At 43.0% G+C, this 19229-nt stretch overlaps 1 protein-coding gene across 1 annotated transcript in view; it reads left to right on the top strand.

The window, feature by feature from the left end:
- arhgef7a (Rho guanine nucleotide exchange factor (GEF) 7a) overlaps positions 1 to 19229 on the top strand; it is a 52597-nt gene that overhangs the window by 7870 nt on the left and 25498 nt on the right. Inside the window, 8 exon segments of the mRNA XM_034185874.1 lie at positions 157 to 240; positions 10515 to 10599; positions 10682 to 10815; positions 14765 to 14903; positions 14906 to 14965; positions 15116 to 15204; positions 15296 to 15390; positions 15508 to 15603. Coding sequence (XP_034041765.1) covers positions 157 to 240; positions 10515 to 10599; positions 10682 to 10815; positions 14765 to 14903; positions 14906 to 14965; positions 15116 to 15204; positions 15296 to 15390; positions 15508 to 15603 — 782 coding nt within the window.

The following is a 19229-nucleotide window of genomic DNA, read 5'->3' as shown; positions in this document are numbered from 1 at the left end:
TGTCCTTCAGTGTCACGGTCCCGGTGTCAGGGAGAATGCAATACAAATGTGTCTCAAACAGGACACGTTTAAACGCAAATAAGCAGCGGGAGAGCCGCAGTGTGGGAGGCGGAACGGCGGAGGAGTTTGTCTAACCGGCGTCTCGGTTCTTTTCAGATTTACCAAGAACCCAAGAACGACGGCGAGTGTTTGAGCAACATAAAGGAGTTTCTCAAAGGCTGCGCATCGTTCCGCGTCGAGGTAAGTGCCTCAAACTCTTATCGTTTAAACCGAACGGTTTTTACACAACGAGTCTGCGTGACGTCAGGAAAACGATAAACAAAAGGTTCTGACCGACAACAGAGTCACCCACCGTCGTTTGTCCACTTTCGTTCATACTCTTTGGAAGAAAAATCACCCACACAAAGCGTGTCCCACTTTCCCATTAAGTCTAAACTTTACGGCTTTAAAGGCTTGGCTCATGTTTACGCTTTCTAATTAATGCACAGCTTTGTCCTCAGGCTCCTGAGTGGGTTTATTGTCCTCATCCAGAACACACTGGCCCCCAAACTGCTTCCCCAGTTTCTACAAATGACCGTGTTGGTGAATCCTAACCTGGTAATTACAGTGTTATAATAATTTAAAGTTTAAGCAATAAGGGCTGCAGCTAACTATTATTGATTAGTTGCCTGTAAGATGTTAGAACATGATGACATCGCTCTGCACCAAAATGCAAAGCTTTGGCTTGGTCCCAAAACTCGAAACCTAAAGATTGCATATTATGTTTAAAATAATGTAGAATGGAAAACCAGAAAATGCAACTGACTGTTTGATAAATAATATAACAAAGAATGTACTTAGGACCACCACCATTCATTCAAGATATCCCATAATCCCTTGCGCGCCAGAGAGTTGCTGCAGTCTAAACAACATGTAGAAACCACAAGACAACAATTGCAAATGAACGTTATACTACCAAAATGTCATTTTTTTATGCCGTTCATCACGTTAATAAGAGACTGCATGCATGAGAGCCTGAAAACTTGCTAAAACAAATATTCAAAATATTCTGTCTGCTGCGTTTAACCTGCGTGGAACTTCATAAATGCAGACCGAATTTCAGACATATATATAACTCTGGAAAAAACAGGATAAACAGTGTTGTAAAGGACAGTAAGCAGGACGTTAAAGAGCAAACTTCACTTTCCCCCAAAATGACATGAAGAGGAAGCGATCGCGGCTCACATCAACTCCCACTGTAAATAACAAAGAAACAACCTGAGCTTCTCTCATGTTTACATAAAACAAAGACAATAACAACATCTATAAACCCACAGAATATATTCACGAGAGTTTTAGGCACAATATACAAAGAGTTTTATATTGCGATGATAATGATGTTGTCCGTGTGCAGCGGTTAAATTGTAGCCTTAACAGCCCGACTCAGTGCAGTTCTCAATGTTAATGACATCTCACAGAGCGTCAAACTCTGAGATTTTGTGGGATTTGAAACCTCAATAGGGTGAATGGGCGCTTCTGTCAGTTTGCTGTCTGTGAGTGTGGATCGCCTTACCGACCATTGCTGGGATGTTGAGAAAGGCGTGGATGCTAGGATCTACTGTTCGTATGGTTTGGCCATACCTTCATTGGACTGTGAGAGGACCAGCAATACTAGAGGTCAGGGGACTGCATGTGGACATATGGAGGACTTTGGGGAATTATATGGATCTTTAGGGAATGTTTCTAAGGAACCGAACTGCCAGCTGACTATCATAATCCAAATTGTGTTCCACTTCATGGTTGCATGATATTTTGATTGTCTGGACAGTTGGTTCATGCGACCACTGGACTAAGTATTTGGTTGCATGTGTAACATTTCTTTGTTGTTCTTTGTTTTGTTATTAGTAGTATATTCAAAGCAGATGGTCACCCTCTTCTCATCATCAAAAAATGCCAGATGGAGGTTTTTCTTACCATACGAGGTCTATTAGAAAAGTATCTGACCTTATTATTTTTTTCAAAAACCATATGGATTTGAATCACGTGTGATTGCATCAGACAAGCTTGAACCCTCGTGCGCATGCGTGAGTTTTTCCATGCCTTTCGGTTGCGTCATTCGCTTGTGAGCAGGCTTTGAGTGAGGAGTGGTCCAGCCCCTCGTCGGATTTTCATTGTCAGGAAATGGCAGAATGATTTGGGCTTTTTTCCCATCAGAATTTTTTCAGAAACTGTTAGAGACTGGCAGCTGGAAACCATTAGAAAAATTTATCTGGCTTTCGGTGAAAATGTTACGGGCTTGGTAGAGAATAAGGAGTGTTACTGTCACTTTAAGGATGGCCACCAGCGGCTGTGGGACGCTCCGCGCTCCGAAGCCGCCATCGACAGGCTGAACGACCATTTCATTTCTAAACGGATGGCTGTCTGGATCCGTGACCATCGTGTGCCATTTCTCTGTTTATCACAAGAGCTGGACATCAACCATTTTCCGGCAGATTTCACTTTTAACAAGAGATTTTGTCATGGAAAGCCGAGCGGAGGCTTCACGCATCACGATGGATTCTCTACTGGAGCGAGACAAAACCACCTCCGTTTTGGTCTCACAGGACGGCTTTGAGATGGTGTTCAGACAGCTGTCGGTGGTTTTTCCATCGAGTGATTATCCGAGAAATTGTGGATGTGCCTGGACATGCCAGAACATGTCCCGTGAGGCTTCATCACGGCGTTGCTGTGCGCCATGCGACACCGCCGCGACGCGCGGAATTCCTCCGCACGTCTGTCTCAATGTGCCGAAAATGTGCTGATGTCCACATCTTTTCACAATTCCTGTGCTAGTCAGACGACGTCCTGGATAAAACACAGCGTCCAGTTTGGAAATGAACGGCACATTCCACTGTTACAGGAGTTTTTGTCATGGAAAGAGGAGCGGAGGCTTCGCGTGTCGCGGCGGTGCCGCATGGCGCACAGCAGCGCCGTGATGAAGCCTCACGGGACATGTTCTGGCATGTCCAGGCACATCCACAATTTCTCGGATAATCACTCGATGGAAAAACAGCTGTCTGAACGCCATCTCAAAGCCATCCTCTGAGACCAAAACGGAGGTGGTTTTGTCTCGCTCCAGTAGCGAATCCATCGTGATGCGCGAAGCCTCCGCTCGGCTTTCCATGACAAAATCTCTTGTTAAAAGTGAAATCTGCCGGAAAATGGTTGATGTCCAGCTCTTGTGATAACCAGAGAAATGGCACACGATGGTCACGGATCCAGACAGCCATCCGTTTAGAAAAGAAATGGTCGTTCAGCCTGTCGATGGCGGTTTCGGAGCGTAGCGCGCCCCACAGCCGCTGGGGGCCGTCCTTAAAGCGACAGTAACACTCCTTATTCTCTTATCGGGGTGAAAGTGGTGAAAAACAAAAAAAGCTGAAACCCAAAATTACCCCCAACACCACCTGCACGAAAATGTTTGAATTCTAGAAGCTCTGAAATGCAATCTGGGACTATTCCAGACAATAAACTGCAGTGAGTGCAGCATCCATTTTGGTGAGAAAAAAAAGCAAAACTTTCCTTATTCATATTCATTCCACTAGTATTTTGCTCTTACTAGGATGCAGCAGTTTTCTAGCTTGGCAGATAGTTCTGGAGGAAATCACCGAAGAAATTAACACATTGAAATACGGTTTGACCGAAACAACTGTCATTAAACTTAAATAAGACAAGGATGAAATACAGGTGTAAGAGTCACTAGGTGTTCACAGGAAACACTTATTTATTTCTGTATGTATGTATTTATTTATTTATGTATGTTCATTGTTAGTTGGTTTTATATTTTCTGTTGTGTTTTTATTCAGGTTCTTTTTGTCTCTTTCTCTAAAATTGTATATAATCATTAGATTAGTTATTATTACTATTATTGTTGTGCTTGCTATTATTATTAATATATAAGCAAAAATAAATTAAAAAAATATTACAATTTGTAATACATTTGCCTCGTTTACGACAACAAACACTTGACAGCTGCAACTGCTTAATGCTAACTTTAACATTGAAATTGCCATAGACATGCTAATGTGTTAGCATCGGTCCCGTTATTAAGTTATAAAATACATCTATCAACTGTTTCAGAAAACCATAACAGGTCGGTTTAACATAAAAAAGGTAAATAATACACACAGTCATATGCTCTTTAGGGTTTTAGCGGGGGAAAGCGAAAGAAAAAAATTAATCAACGAAGCAATGATCAAAGCACTGCTTCAATCTGCGAATCACTGCTTCTATTGGTTCAAGGTTCAAAGCAAAGCCACGCTGCAGAAAAGTTGATTACAGACCCGCTGCAGGATCTGTAATCAATGTAGAGAAATTATAATTTTCCTGACAAACACCCCCAAAAACAACAGCCACTCTGAAGGACCGATAAGGGAATCGTTAAGTAAAAAGGTTATTGATGTCGGTGGATGAAATCATTTCTTAACGATACCCGAAAGGAACTGGTTCTCGATACCCATCCCTACTGATAAAACATTCAGGAACTGCAGGTCTGTTATTTGTCAATAAAAAGTGCCTTAAGGACCCCCCCCCCCCCCCCCCCCCCAAAAAAAAAAAATATCTACGTAATGTTTCTGACAAAACAAATTGGAGAACACTTTAACTGCCTAAGTTAGGGCAATAGTAGCTATTGTGGATGGACTCATCTGTTAATACATGTTCTTCCAGAAGTGCTGAACATATTCTAGTCATGGCTGTGAGAATGCCTCCACATTCTAAAGCAAAATGAGGACAGCGTGCAGTTTAAGGCTAAGTATTAACCAGTGCATAGAGGTGTCATTGAACCAACCGAGTCCAACAATACAGCTCAGTGTTTTCTTTTTTCTTTTTTTTTGTTGTCAGTGTCTCTCTCTACTGAGGCTACAGGCATTGAACATGTGACATAAATAAAGTTCTTGTTGTTATTATCTTCAGTGCTGCTTCTGTATTAGAAGTTAGCACTGGTCATTTTGGTTTGGGTGGATGTGACACATATTAATTAGTCCTTATATTAATTTAATAATTTCACCAGAATTGTATGTCAGAAGTAATTATAAAATGCATGAATGTGTTAATAACTGCACTATGCAAATTTGAGTTCTGATAGACAACTGTCTATTTGAGAAAGACGGATCATGTGTTAATACAGTCCTAACCTACATCTTTTTGACGGGTTGAAGATTAACTGTTGACCGACTCTCCAGAAGTTATCCTTGCTGTGTTTACATGTACAGATAGAGAGTTCCACATTTAATTTTGATACATTTACCAATTGGGGCGCTTTTGACAAAGTGCGACACTCAGCTGCTACTACTGACTCTTAATACCTGATATCTTCTGGCACAGGAAGTGATACAGAGGACGTGACTTCCGATGACTCCTCTAGATCTCTTGAAACTTGACGTTTATTTATGTGTGGAATCAGTCACAGATTCATACATGCATTGAGCAATGTGAGAGTGTGAACATTACACAATGAAGGCATTTGCTCCACACAGCTGCTGCAGTGGAAAATGTGGTTTTGTTTTTAGTTATGCTCATTGCCCAATGGATTTGAGTTGTAACAATGATTATGTACTTAAAGTGTCACTTCTTTGTTTTTAATTTATTATACTTCAAGGTTTGAGAGAGCTGCATTATAGTTTGACACCGAGTTCATTCATATTTACATTTCTTTCCAATAGAGAGAACACAGCAAATCTGGATGGATGGATGAGATTTATTGTCATTGTCATTACACGAGTGCAACAACAATGAGATTACGTCCACACTCAAATTACCACAGACAAGATACAGCAATTAATCCACAATTATTGCTTGTTTACCGTAATAATGGCACACATCAGAATTAAGACAGCACATATACATTTGACATAGTTTATGTGCACTAAACTTGAAACAGTCCGTTTTCCGAATTGAGGCGATGTGAGTGTGGGGGGAGCCGCAGCAACATGTAGTCGCCCCACCGCCAGCTTGGGGTAGAACGGGGACCTACAGCAGCTAAAACTGTGCAGCACCCCAGAGGGGGAAGGGAGTGGCGTGAGTGGGGGCCGGGATGGGGTGTGGGATGAGGACGGGAAGGGGTACGGGGGAGATGGGAACATGTTTTCAGTCTCTGTCCATGTGTGAGTATGTATGCAAGTGTACAGAAATTACAAATGGGTGGGTTCTACGCTCAGAAGCCTGAGTTGAAACCATAAGATGGAACCCAAAAGCCAGCCCAGCTCTGTAAAATAACGATCTATCTGCAGCAGCAAGGTGAAGCGTTGGCATTGCCTAGGCCTTCTCCAGTCACTGGGGTCTTCAACGCTCAGGCACCTATGTGCTAGATAATACACAAAGAAAAGTGCCACATGGCCAAATTTTTGAAGCTGATGCTCCATCTCAATACAAGGGATACTCCTTATCTTATACTCTCTGCGTCACCCGCTCATTTGATACAAAATCCTTCCAGCAGTATCCAAGGATTCTCTGAAAGGATGTAGTTTCTGCTACCTTCAGCACCGCGCTTAAGACTAACACACCTGTGGGTGCACGGATGAGCACGTGCATTTGCTATTTGTACAACATGGGGCACTGGGCATGAAATTGACAACTTCTTGGTTGTAAACCAGCTTATGTTGACACTTATGTTGCGCTAGGCACTGCTTTGCCCCAGGTGTGTGATAGGGCCCTTAATGTTAGGCTTGACAAGCCCACTGATTTTTTTTTTTTTTTTAACAGCCAGTTTTGAGCTGCACTAATTCAAACATTTTCATTCATGAATGTGGCCCAGCTACCAAACCATATCTGTGTTTTTACGCTTTGAACATTAGTAGTAGCGCCTGTGAAGGTAAACACTGATTTCCTCAATTATGACAAGTGTGGCAGCAATATGTTGCCTTGTTTGAGCTTGCTGAGTCACAGAGGGGTGTTGTGTTATTGTCTCATCCTGCTCTGAGGCATCATTACCTGACAGTGACGCCGAGCTCGTGCAGACGTGTTGAAGCTTGTTGTCTTTAGTCATGAATGTTTAATGTCACACCAATCATCATGTTTCACTGTGAATGTGGATAATTTTCTTCTGCAAATCTGTCGGGGTGGCTGTAAATATGGTGGAAGAACCTGAATTTTGTGTTCGCCGAAGGTTTGTGAAAACTGAAAACAAAACTGCACAAGATTAGTTGCACTTTCAATCCCATTTAAGCGTATAGGCTCATTCAGAAAGGATGATTTCACATGGCTGGTCATCAAGAGCAGTGAGGCTTCCAGAAGCTTGTGTGCGCACACTTAGGAGTACATATACTGTGAAACGCACATTACCCAAAGGCATATCTGGAATCAGAGCAGAAGATGAAAGTGACTCGTATCTCACAGTCACTCACGCAGAAGAGCAGCGGACCGAGAGGAAGTAATCACTGAAGCAGGAAGTGAGCGAGGAAAAAAAAAAGACATTGACTGTGTCCAACAGAGGTTCAATCTGTGTAATTCACACTAACCAAGAAGTCGGTGAGAATTTTGGTTTGTTGCACTTATAGTAGTTGTAATATATATTCTTTAAGTACTGGTTTGCAAAGGTGGCGATGAAAAGTTTGCAGTGTGTGACTGTTCCAACACTCAAGTCAAGTCTAGGGTCAAGCCGTAGCGCTGCGCTTCGGGACTGCCTTGTGTCCTTGTGTCCTGGAGGGTAACCACCCAGGCAGACGACCGGTCCATTCCACCTCTCTAACATAACTGTCTGTCTACTAGACATGGGCTGATAACCAGTTTCACGGTATACCGCGGTATGAAAAAGCCACAGTATCAAAACCACCTCTGGCGCGTACCTCTGTCTCTGTTTACAAACAGGCAGCTAACGTTAGCTAGCTCTGCATCATGGCTGAAGGAGGCGAAGCCTGCACTGAACTTTTCCCTCCGTCTAAAAGGACCAAGTTGGCTTTTTCGTTTTATTTTCTGCAGAATAGCCCTTCAAGCCAAAAACGGTGGCAACAAAGCACCATAGCTATGGCCTGTGTCGGACGAAAGTGCGATTCAAGATACCCGCAAAGGATTACATGGTTTACTTACTTTAGTTAATTTACTTTGCTTGATTACATGGATTACTCTATTTTACTCTTCTATTATACTCTTCTTTTTTTTTTAGATATTTAGATACACCTTAGTATACACTAGTAGAGTTCTACTTTAGAATTAGAATATATTATAGAAGACATACCATACTGAATTTTCATGGAAGGAGTAAACTTTATCCCATCTTTGAAACCACTGAGAAGTACAAGTGGTGGACTCGAGTCTTGCTTGTGGTCGACCAAATTTCTCCCAAAAACATGTCAAGAAGGACAAATACATCTATTCCAAGCACTTTGTTGGTGAAGCTGGGCCAAGTATTGAGCATCCACAGTTCCGGACCTTATTCCAGTCACGTTTCTCCCTAAGCAAGTAAGCCATGTTTCCTACGGGGCAGATGCTACATGTCTAAAAGAGTGACTATTATTTTGGTATTTTTTCTAATGTTATCAGTGGTATAGTGCTCACAGCTGTAGACATCGCGTCAATTAGTGCACCTGAATCACATGCGCTTCATATGCAAATAGCCATAATGTTGTTAAAGCACATTTTAAAACTATACATAGTACTGTGAAACCGCAGTATTTTTGCCCACGGTTATCATACCGTCCAAATCTCATACCGGCCCATGCCTACTGTCTGCTGTAGCCAGGTGAAGCGTGGAAGTCTCCTTGGCCTTCTCCAGCCACTGGGGTCCTCAACACCCCAGCACACTATGCGATGGATCATGCACAGAGAAACTCGCCACATGACCAAAATATCAAAGCTGACGCTCCCTCACAGCACAAGTGATACCCATCCCCTTAGTCTCCCTAAGAGACTCTCACTTGATACAAAGGCATTCCAGCAGCACCCATTGATCCCCCAAAGACAAATATTACCAAATACCTCTAGGCACTGCTTTAGGTCACTGGTGAGTGTCCAAGTTTTCTAACCATACAGCAAGATAGGTGGCACCAAGACCTGAAAGACTTTGACTTTCATTCTGCTGCAAAGATATCAACATCGCCAAATACAGTGACCTCATGATGCTATAAGCTCGTCCCAAATGTCTTTCAATTTCAAAGGCCAAGGACCCAGAGACATGAATGCTTCTTCTGCCAAAAGTGCTCACTGACACTTCCTCCTATGTGGAGTTTGCATGTTCTTCACGTGTTTATGTGGGTCTCCTCTATGCTGTCCGGCTTCCTCTGTTTGAAGTATGGACATTGGATTCACATCCCAACAGGGTTTGGCAGCAAGTGTTGCTCTCTCCTTACTGGAAAAGATTCATCCAGTCCTAGAGAATGGCGTGGGACTAAAATGTATGCAGATGGTTGCTTGTCTGATTGCCTAAATAGTTCGCCACCACTGGGGGCAGTACAACATGATCCTACCATAAAATTATCAGAAAATCTAGTTAGCAGAAGCCCAAAGTGAGCACATCCAGATTGGGCCTGGATCATATTAGAATTCTGCTACTGTGCAAGACTTCCAGAAGTGCACAAAGCCATTGCGTGGTTCCAAGTGTATTATTCAAATTTCCAGAAAAAATAAATAAAAAATTCTGAGAAATTAAACCCAAAGCCATATCCTAACCCTAAATCTTTATAGATATTTACAAATTAGCTTCCAAAACCATATGTAAGCATTTTCATTCTAGAAGTGATTGAAAAGTCAAATTCGGGAATGTTAAATATTTCAAATTTGTTGTCCATTTTAGGTGGAATATTATAGTTATGGGGGAGGGGTGCGATTTTGTCTGTTTCATCTTGAGCTCCTCCATCTGCTCTGTTGCTTTGTTGTGTTTGAAGCCCATCACCTGACCACAGTGCTAAATTCAACCAATCATCTCCTTTTGTCGTGCAGCAGAGATGCCACACTGTTGAAAGTTGGCATGCATGCACAGCTAGAAGCAACTGCATTGTTTGATTACCCATAATTCTCTTCTGTGCAGACATGCAGCAGGGTAGAAGTAAAAACCAGCCCTGAGGTGTGATTCTCACTGGAGTGTGGCATCACAGTCTGAGCTGGTGTCTGTTTGCTGGCAGTGCTAATACAGTAATTATAACATGACAGGCTGGTGCTCTATGAATGCACCTTCTGCTTTTAATTAGGACTCACTCAGTTTATTTGTGTTGCTTTGTGTCATTTATTTACCGCTGTGAAGTGTTAGCAAACAGTAAGAACGCTGTTTACACTTCCTTTCGAGCTAAAAGTGGTGCCTCAGTATTCTAGTAGAAATAATTTGCTCTTGTGCTGTGTGAGATGTTTCCAGCCCGTTTTAATCTAAATCCGCCAGTAGCGTATATAACTGCTGCTTCAGTGCCTTCCAGCCATCAGCGTGTCTGCTGAGCTCGTGTTTGCTCCACTGCTTCGGTAAAGATAACGAGAGTTATCGATTGATTGTCACCGTTGGCAGCGTGGCCAAGTGATGACACAGACCTGCTTTAAAAAGGCTGATTTTGCCACGTTTCTCTTTCTCTCGCCCTCAGCCGTTTGAGGCCAGTGACCTGCTATTGGGGCTAAACTTCTCAAAGGTGCTGAGCAGTCTGGTTGCTCTGAACAAAGTGACTGCAGGTACGTATACAGTGTCTGCATCAGGAATAAAAGTGAGCAGTATTTGGGTTCTGACTGTGAGTATCTTGTCTTCCTTGTACAGATATCGGCGTGGGAAGTGATTCCGTGTGTGCCCGTTACTCTTCGGCCCACCGCATTAAGTCGTTTGAGTCTCTGTCCTCCCAGGCTTCACTGAGCCGATCCTCTAAGCTGGTGCAGAACCAGTTCCGCAGTCTGGTAAGGCCTACAGGTGGACACACAGCCTTGAGAGGAACAGTCACGCAATAACCATGAGCGTTGTGCTTACAATGTAAAGATGTGTAGATGTCGGAAGAGTTTAGGGCTGGTATGATACACGTATCTCCTGATTAGATACAAACTATCATGATACTTGGGGTGACTGGATATGCATTACATTTCTCAAGTATTGGAAATATGATGTAATGATTTACTGCAATTTCTGTTTGCTTTTTACAACACTACACCATGGAAAAGTTGAATAATAGACTTCTACACTGCAAAAACACAAAATCTATAAGTATTGTCATCAAACTCTCTAAGCTACACTTGAGAAGACAATCACTTGAAAGGCAAAATTTCAGTGAGCTGTAAGGACTTTTTTTTTTTAGATAATATATCAGGGTTCTAGCTAGCGCAAACTTGCTTTATGGCCCGTTACACTATAATTTTGAACCGTTACACTTATTTTGGACCATTACGACTTTCAAAACAGCGTCTGTAATCAACCGTTTCTGCAGCGCGACTCCAGTTTGAAGCGTGAATCGAAGCAATGCTTCGATTCAATGGCTCGTGGCTCTTTGATTCACTGCTCTTCAGAAGCGGTAAGTCCGCTTCTTAACCCCTCTGAAAGCCATTAAAATATCATGAGTCACTTTTGTGTGGATTAAAGTCACTAACTGGGACTCTTGTCTTGTTGCAGTCGAGAAACGAGCTTCAAACACTGCGCGGCTCTCTGACTCTGTCTCTCTGAGATAGAGTCCGCTCGGAATTAATAACTTCAAAACGAATCACCGCTTTAAATAAAATGACACCTCTTACAAACTTTGCAATACAGACAATAAACTACAATCGACTAAAACATTTTTTTCCTCCCAAAATGAGATGTCCGGCATTCTTTTATAAACCTGACCTGCAGCACAGCGAGCTGTAGAGCTCAGCTCATAGGTATGGAAAGACATTCATGCCAGTAATAATGTCTGAAAGGAAATGCTTTTGACATAAACTAACAGATTTTATTTCTGTTTATGTCCAGAGATCAAGGATCCACCATGTAGAGTTTATTATGTCCAGAGTTTAAGGATCCAGTTACCAATTTCATATTTATTTACTTTAAGACTCAATAAAATGTTGTTCAGTTTCAATTTAATCAGCTTATAAAATGCCAAATTACAACAAAAGCCGTCTCAAGGTGCCTCACACAGAACAGTTCAACATAAAAAATTAAAATAAATAAATAATAAAAAAAAATTAAATACCTAATTAAAAACAGAAGTAAAAGAATAAAACATGACAAAATAAAAACTACTCATAAGAAAGAGAATTAAAAATAGGTTTTAAGTCTCGACTTAAAAATGTCCACGGACTCTGACTGCCTCACTGAGGGCCATGTACTGGCTAACCCAGAATGAGATTGCCCACTCAACAAACTTCCCCAGCCTTCTGGACATGATGAAGGGACTTGGGCTGTCGTACCTGGCTTTTCCCCTTTGGGTACCCCTAGAATGCCCAATTTTAGTCTGCATTTTCAAAAGCTTCCCCCCTTCTGCAACATCACGATTATTATTATTATTATTATTATTATTATTATTATTATTATTATTATTATCATCATATTAAAAGCTCAAAATGAATTTTCTCAGTTAAGTGAATTTTAACTTGTTCCATCATTAGATTTGCACAAAAATAAGTAAGTTTTAACTGAAACAAGCAAAGAACAAATAAATCAGCTAAAGGAAATGAGAGTTCTTATATTTTAATTAGAGTTTCTGTTGGATTATATCACAGTATGTGTTTGTTACTGTGTCCACTGTAATAGTGGATAATAATCCAAAATCAGTTCAGTGCAGTGATCATTATTCCACTGTGAACAGCATTATGATGAATATGCTGCCTTCACATTTTAACAGTACAAAAAAACCGTCATACTGGTTGTTATAACGGAATCACTGTTAGGTGATGACTTGAGGTGTGGTCATTCTTCAGTGTCAATGAGACTGACAGTAATTTATATAATTGAAAGATCCAACAGTTTTAGCATTTTGCACAATGTCCTGTTAAAACAGAAAGCTGGCTCAGATGGTTCCTCAAAAAGTCCACTTTTTGTGAGACTATACAACTCTTTGTAAATCACATAAATTATTCACATTTTTCTAACATTCATACGCCGTCTTTCCTCGCCATTAAACCAAATTCTGTTTTATCTTTGTCCTTATCACTACAGCAGGCGGTTAAAGTTGAAAAATTGTAACTTTTGATGGGCAAGTGGTGTCGCAGTGCAAGTCATGAGTGACGGTCTTCCTTCATCCTTTCATTGAAAACGACAGATCATCCGGTTTACCGTCTGCTGCTGGCAGCCAACATGTCAATGCAGCATTAGGGTTTGCACAGAAAGGGTTCTATCTTTGTGTATTTATTTTTAAATAGAATTCATGCTTCTTGTTTTAGCAGGTTTGTCCTTACAGGATAGAATGTAATTTTTAGTGTTAGAAATTGAGTAGGAGTGTAAATGATGAGTGTACTGAACACAAAATAAACACTATTTAAAAATAATAATAATAATTTGGTTTCCACTTCAGGGAAATGGTTAAAATACCATTGCACTTATCTATACCCACTAAAAAGTACCCAAATGTCACTGGAGAAAATCAAAAACGAGTACCGTATGGGGTGCATTTTTTTTAATGTTTATTAATTTTTGTTTGATTGACTAGCAAATCACACAGGTTTTCAGCCCTAATACTGGTTAATGCCCTGATTTTATTCCATAATGCAAACATTGTTGATGTAGCATCTGGGTTAAATTGAGGTAGGACAAAGGTTTAATTTTGTCCATGTAGGTGCCACTTAAGAAAAAGCACAGGTTCTGCACCAACTCAGTGCCATGGGCAAACATTGATAATTATCAATTAACAAGTGATGCCTTTCTGCAGAAGACTTTTACAAAGTGCAGTTGAGCGATTTTGACCTTTTGTCCCCAAATCAATAGGCTTCTGCCACCATGCCTAACACACATACCACATTTGGTAGCAATCCAGCAATTAGGAAAGAAGTTATTGCACTCACAAGATTTTTACAATGCACGGCCAATTACCTTGACCTTTGACCTTTTGACACCAAAATCAATCGGCTTCTTGGGGTCACTATGCATAATAAATATACCAGGATTTGTCTCAGTCAAGCCACTACAACTGAACTTATCTCGCTCAAAAGTGAAATGTCACATGGCTGACTGAGTGACAGCCCACACAGTGACATCTAGGTCACTGGGTGCATTGTGGGAAAAATAAAAAATATTTAGTATCTGTGCTTCACTCTGTTCAACAGTGTTGTATAAAGAAATGTCAAATCTTAACAAATCCATAGACGGAGGAGGCAAATGGTAAACTGACTGATACAGCACTTTTCCATCTGCATCAGATGCTCAAAGCGCTTTACAATGATGCCTCACATTCACACAGACACACACACCGATGTCAGGGTGCTGCCATGCAAGGCGCTCACTACACACCGGGAGCAACTCGGGGATTAAATTAACACATAACGTGAAGCAGCGCTGAGAGGAAAACAAAATTAAAAAATAAAACTACAAATTAGAGCTCACATTATTCAAAACACCTCGACAGAGGGAGCAGGTGTCACTCTGAATTTACACAACGACTTACACGATGCTCAAAGCAAAGTCTAAATACAACCAGGAAACTTGCTGCACGACCAAATAATTTAAGTTCAGTATAATTCCTAATTTAGTTCCAACTTGTTGGTGCAAAGCAATGATTGAAAAATCTGTGATTCCAACAACTGGTGAAGATTGAACAATATTTAACTTTTTAAAATTGATGGATTTCACGTACATTTGTCTTTCTGTTGTCTATCAAAGACTTACTTCTGTCTTATGACATCACAACTCCCCCACTAAATGCTTACGTGTCTTCCTGATTCCTTACAGGACATGTCAGAAAACAGTGGACAGCAGCTGCTGGTCAAAGCACGTTTCAACTTCCAGCAAACCAACGAGGATGAGCTCACCTTTAACAAGGGTGACATTATCAGTGTGACTCGCCAGGAGGAGGGTGGCTGGTGGAAGGGATGCTCAACGGCAAGACCGGCTGGTTTCCTAGCAACTATGTCCGGGAAGTTAAAGGCACTGGTGGGTACCTGCATGGAAGGTTCTAGAGATGTTTCGATCAGTGATTGTCTCCTGATCCTATAACAATACAGAAGAGAGATTGTGTCTTGCTGTCTTTTAAGTAGACATAAGTATGATTATTAGGGCTTTAACTGAGTTCTCTGGTTCCAGATAAACAAGTATCCCCTAAATCTGGTACCCTTAAGAGTCCACCCAAAGGCTTTGACACCTCTGCAATCAGCAAGACGTATTACAATTTGGTAAGAACAGTTCTGCAGTCATCATATCTTAACTCTCTGGGACGTGTATGATGGATGGGATGATAGCAAACATTGTTTTTTTTGTCTGTAGGTGTTGCAGAACATCTTAGAAACAGAGACTGAATATTCCAAGGAACTTCAGAGCCTCCTTACAAACTACCTACGACCTCTTCAGAGCAGTGACAAGTAGGACTCGCAGACAAAGATGGAAATGAAATGACAAATACTGTGGTGTTTGGATCATGATGTATATATTTTTTTCATTACGGTTTTGCTTTCTTTTCTTTGTCCTTTTTCCTCCAGACTGAGCAGCTCAGATGTGGCTCTGATTTTGGGGAACCTGGAAGAGATCAGCACCTTTCAGCAGATAATTGTCCAGTCATTGGAGGATTGTACCAAGTTAGTCCTTCCCGTCATGCACAGCTTCCTAATGTAGCTGCTTTATAATAAAACATAGGGGCATCTAGTGGTGTACTGTGGAACTACATTGACTTTTGAATCAGTGCTGAATGGTGCACAAATGAATGTTACCATGAAATATTTTCATTAAACATTCTTATCTGTGATGTTTAGGAGTGTGCATGTGCTTGTGTGCACATACTGTTTTATCAGAAAAAAAATGTAACGGGATTAACATAGGGTTAGGCCCTAGGGTTAGGTTTTTGAATTGTTTGTGCAACGTTCACTTGCTCCTGTGGGTTCACCACCTGCAGAGTGGGCCATGGGGGTCGGGTACAGAGAGGATTGGGTGGCGGTCGAGGGCAGGTGGCCCGGCGGCCCGGTCCATGCTCACAGCCCCTGGCTGTTGGGACGTGGAATGTCACCTCACTGGGGGGGCAAGGAGCCTGAGCTTGTGCGGGAGGTTGAGAGATACCGACTAGAGATAGTCGGTCTCACCTCCACGCATAGCATGGGCTCTGGTACCCAACTCCTGGAGAGGGGCTGGACGCTTCATTTTTCTGGCGTTGCCCACGGGGAGAGGCGGAGAGCTGGGGTTGCATTGCTTATTGCTCCCCAGCTCAGTCGCCATGTGTTGGAGTTCACTCCGGTGAACGAGAGGGTCGCGTCTCTACGCCTTTCGGGTTGGGGACAGGTCTCTCACCGTTGTCTCGGCCTACAGGCCGAGCAGCAGTGCAGAGTACCCGACCTTCCTGGAGTCCCTGGGAGGGGTACTAGATAACGCTCCGACTGGGGATTCCATTGTTCTCCTGGGGGATTTCAACACCCACGTAGGCGGCGACAGTGAGACCTGGAGGGGGGTGATCGGGAAGCACGGCCTCCCCGATCGGAACCCGAGTGGTGTTCAGTTGTTGGACTTCTGTGCTAGTCACAGTTTGTCCATCACGAACACCATGTTTGAGCACAAGGGACACACAGGCAGTTGTAACATTTATTTATTATTGTGCTGTTCTGCTTTAATTTTGTGTGTCAGTGAAGAAACACTTAACACTTGGGCTAAAAATGATTTATGAATAGAATTTTTTGTGGCAAAAAATAAACATCCAAAGGAGGAGGCGGGAACCAGCCTGTCTGGGGGGAAAAACCAGTCACAAGATGGGTCTGAATAGTCGCTAAATTTAGTGCTAAAGTCCTTAAGTTGGCAATGATCAGTGGTGGGCACAGCTAACCAAAAAGTTAGCTTTGATAACCGCTAATCAGCTAACTGAAAAGTTATCTTTTATAATGCTTAACCAATAAACCAATAAACCAAAAAAGTTATTGAAAGCTACAGCTAACCGGTAACCGATAACTTTCAGCATTGTCTCCGGTACACTCTCAGCTACTGACAAGCCGATTTTGAGTTTAAACACCGCCAATGCTTCTGATAGAATCAAAGGCGATCACAAACCCAAACACAGCCGATGAGTCAGCACTTCTGTCTTTGTGCACCCTGCCCACTGCTGTAGGGAAGCGTCATTTACCTTGACAGCATACAGTGGTCCAGCTGTGAGGCAGACGTCTTGAAAAGGAAAGCAGGTTTGACTTATGGTTTTGATTTATAAACCAAATGAATCCGGATAGTTTAAGTACATTAATGTCAAGTCTGTCATTTGTACAAAGTGAAATTTAAGTACATTAATGTCAAGTCTGTCATTTGTACAAAGTGAAAATATAACACATATCTTTTAATTTTAAAATAATGCACTAATTCTGAAGTTTTGAACATATTAACACACAGATGCCAAACTACATTATGGGTAAACTGAGACTGTGATCACTGATTGGTTGATTCATTTAACCAACACAAAACTTAATGTGTGTGTTGGTTTCTACTAATAAATGTGTATTTATAAAATATGTCATTTTTTTCATTTGTTTAAAAAGACTTTTGCAAAACTGAAAATGCATGCAGTTTGGATCTCTGTATGTTAATATGTTCAGAAGGAGTCCTACCTTTGTTGGTAGGTGGGACCCCAGAGGCAGCTGACAGGTACCGGCAGGCCAAGCGTGCCGCTGCCCGTGCGGTCGCAGAGGCAAAAATGTGGGTCTGGGAGGAGTTCGGGGAGGCTATGGAGGAGGACTATCGGTCGGCCTCGAAGAGATTTTGGCAAACCGTCTGACGCCTCAGGAGGCGGAAGCAGCTCTCCACCGGCACTGTTTACGGTGCAGGTGGGGAGCTGTTGACCCTGACTGGGGATGTTGTTGGGCGGTGGAAGGAGTACTTCGAGGATCTCCTCAATCCCATCGTCACGTCTTCCGAAGAGGAGGCAGAGACTGGGGACCCAGAGGCGGACTCATCCATTACCCAGGCAGAAGTCACCGAGGTGGTTAGAAAGCTCCTCGGTGGCAAGGCTCCTGGGGTGGATGAAATCCATCCTGAGTACCTTAAGTCTCTGGATGTTGTGGGACTGTCTTGGCTGACACGCCTCTGCAACATCGCGTGGCGATTGGGGACAGTGCCTCTGGATTGGCAGACCGGGGTGGTGGTCCCTCTGTTTAAGAAGGGGGACCGGAGGGTGTGTTCCAACTATAGGGGGATCACACTCCTCAGCCTCCCCGGTAAGGTCTATTCCAGAGTACTGGAGAGGAGAATTCAACTGATGGTCGAACCTCGGATTCAGGAGGAGCAGTGTGGTTTTCGTCCTGGTCACAGCACACTGGACCAGCTCTACACGCTCCATCGGGTGCTCGAGGGTTCGTGGGAGGTCACCCAACCAGTCCACATGTGTTTTGTGGATCTGGAGAAGGCGTTTGACCGTGTCCCTCGGGGCACCCTGTGGGGAGTGCTCCGGGAGTACGGGGTCCGGGGTCCTTTGGTAAGGGCTATCCGGTCCCTGTACGACCGCAGCAGGAGCTTGGTTCACATTGCCGGTAGTAAGTCAAACCTGTTTCCAGTGCACATTGGCCTCCGCCAGGGCTGCCCTTTGGCACCGATTCTGTTCATTATTTTTATGGACAGAATTTCTAGGCGCAGCCAGGGTGTAGAGGGGGTCCGGTTTGGGAACCACAGAATCTCGTCTCTGCTGTTTGCAGACGATGTGGTTCTGTTGGCTTCATCAAATCAGGACCTTCAGCGTGCACTGGGGCGGTTTGCAGCCGAGTGTGACGCGTCCGGGATGAAAATCGGCACCTCCAAATCCGAGGCCATGGTTCTCGACCGGAAAAAGGTGCTTTGCCCTCTTCAGGTCGGTGGAGTGCTCTTGCCTCAAGTGGAGGAGTTTAAGTATCTCGGGGTCTTGTTCACGAGTGAGGGACGGATGGAGCATGAGATCGATAGACGGATCGGTGCAGCGTCTGCAGTGATGCGGTCGCTGTATCGGACCATCGTGGTGAAGAGAGAGCTGAGTAGGGGGGCAAGGCTCTCGATTTACCGATCGATGTACGTTCCGATCCTCACCTATGGTCATGAGATTTGGCTCATGACCGAAAGAATGAGATCGCAGGTACAAGCGGCCGAGATGAGTTTCCTCTGCAGGGTGGCTGGGCGCTCCCTTAGAGATAGGGTGAGGAGCTCGGTCACTCAGGAGGAGCTCGGAGTTGAGCCGCTGCTCCTCCACGTCGAAAGGAGTCAGTTGAGGTGGCTC

This window comes from Thalassophryne amazonica, chromosome 14, assembly GCF_902500255.1.
Source record: "Thalassophryne amazonica chromosome 14, fThaAma1.1, whole genome shotgun sequence".
NCBI classification, from domain to species: Eukaryota; Metazoa; Chordata; class Actinopteri; order Batrachoidiformes; family Batrachoididae; genus Thalassophryne; species Thalassophryne amazonica.
Note: the sequence above shows the minus strand (reverse complement) of the source record. Positions and strands in the feature narration are given on the sequence as shown.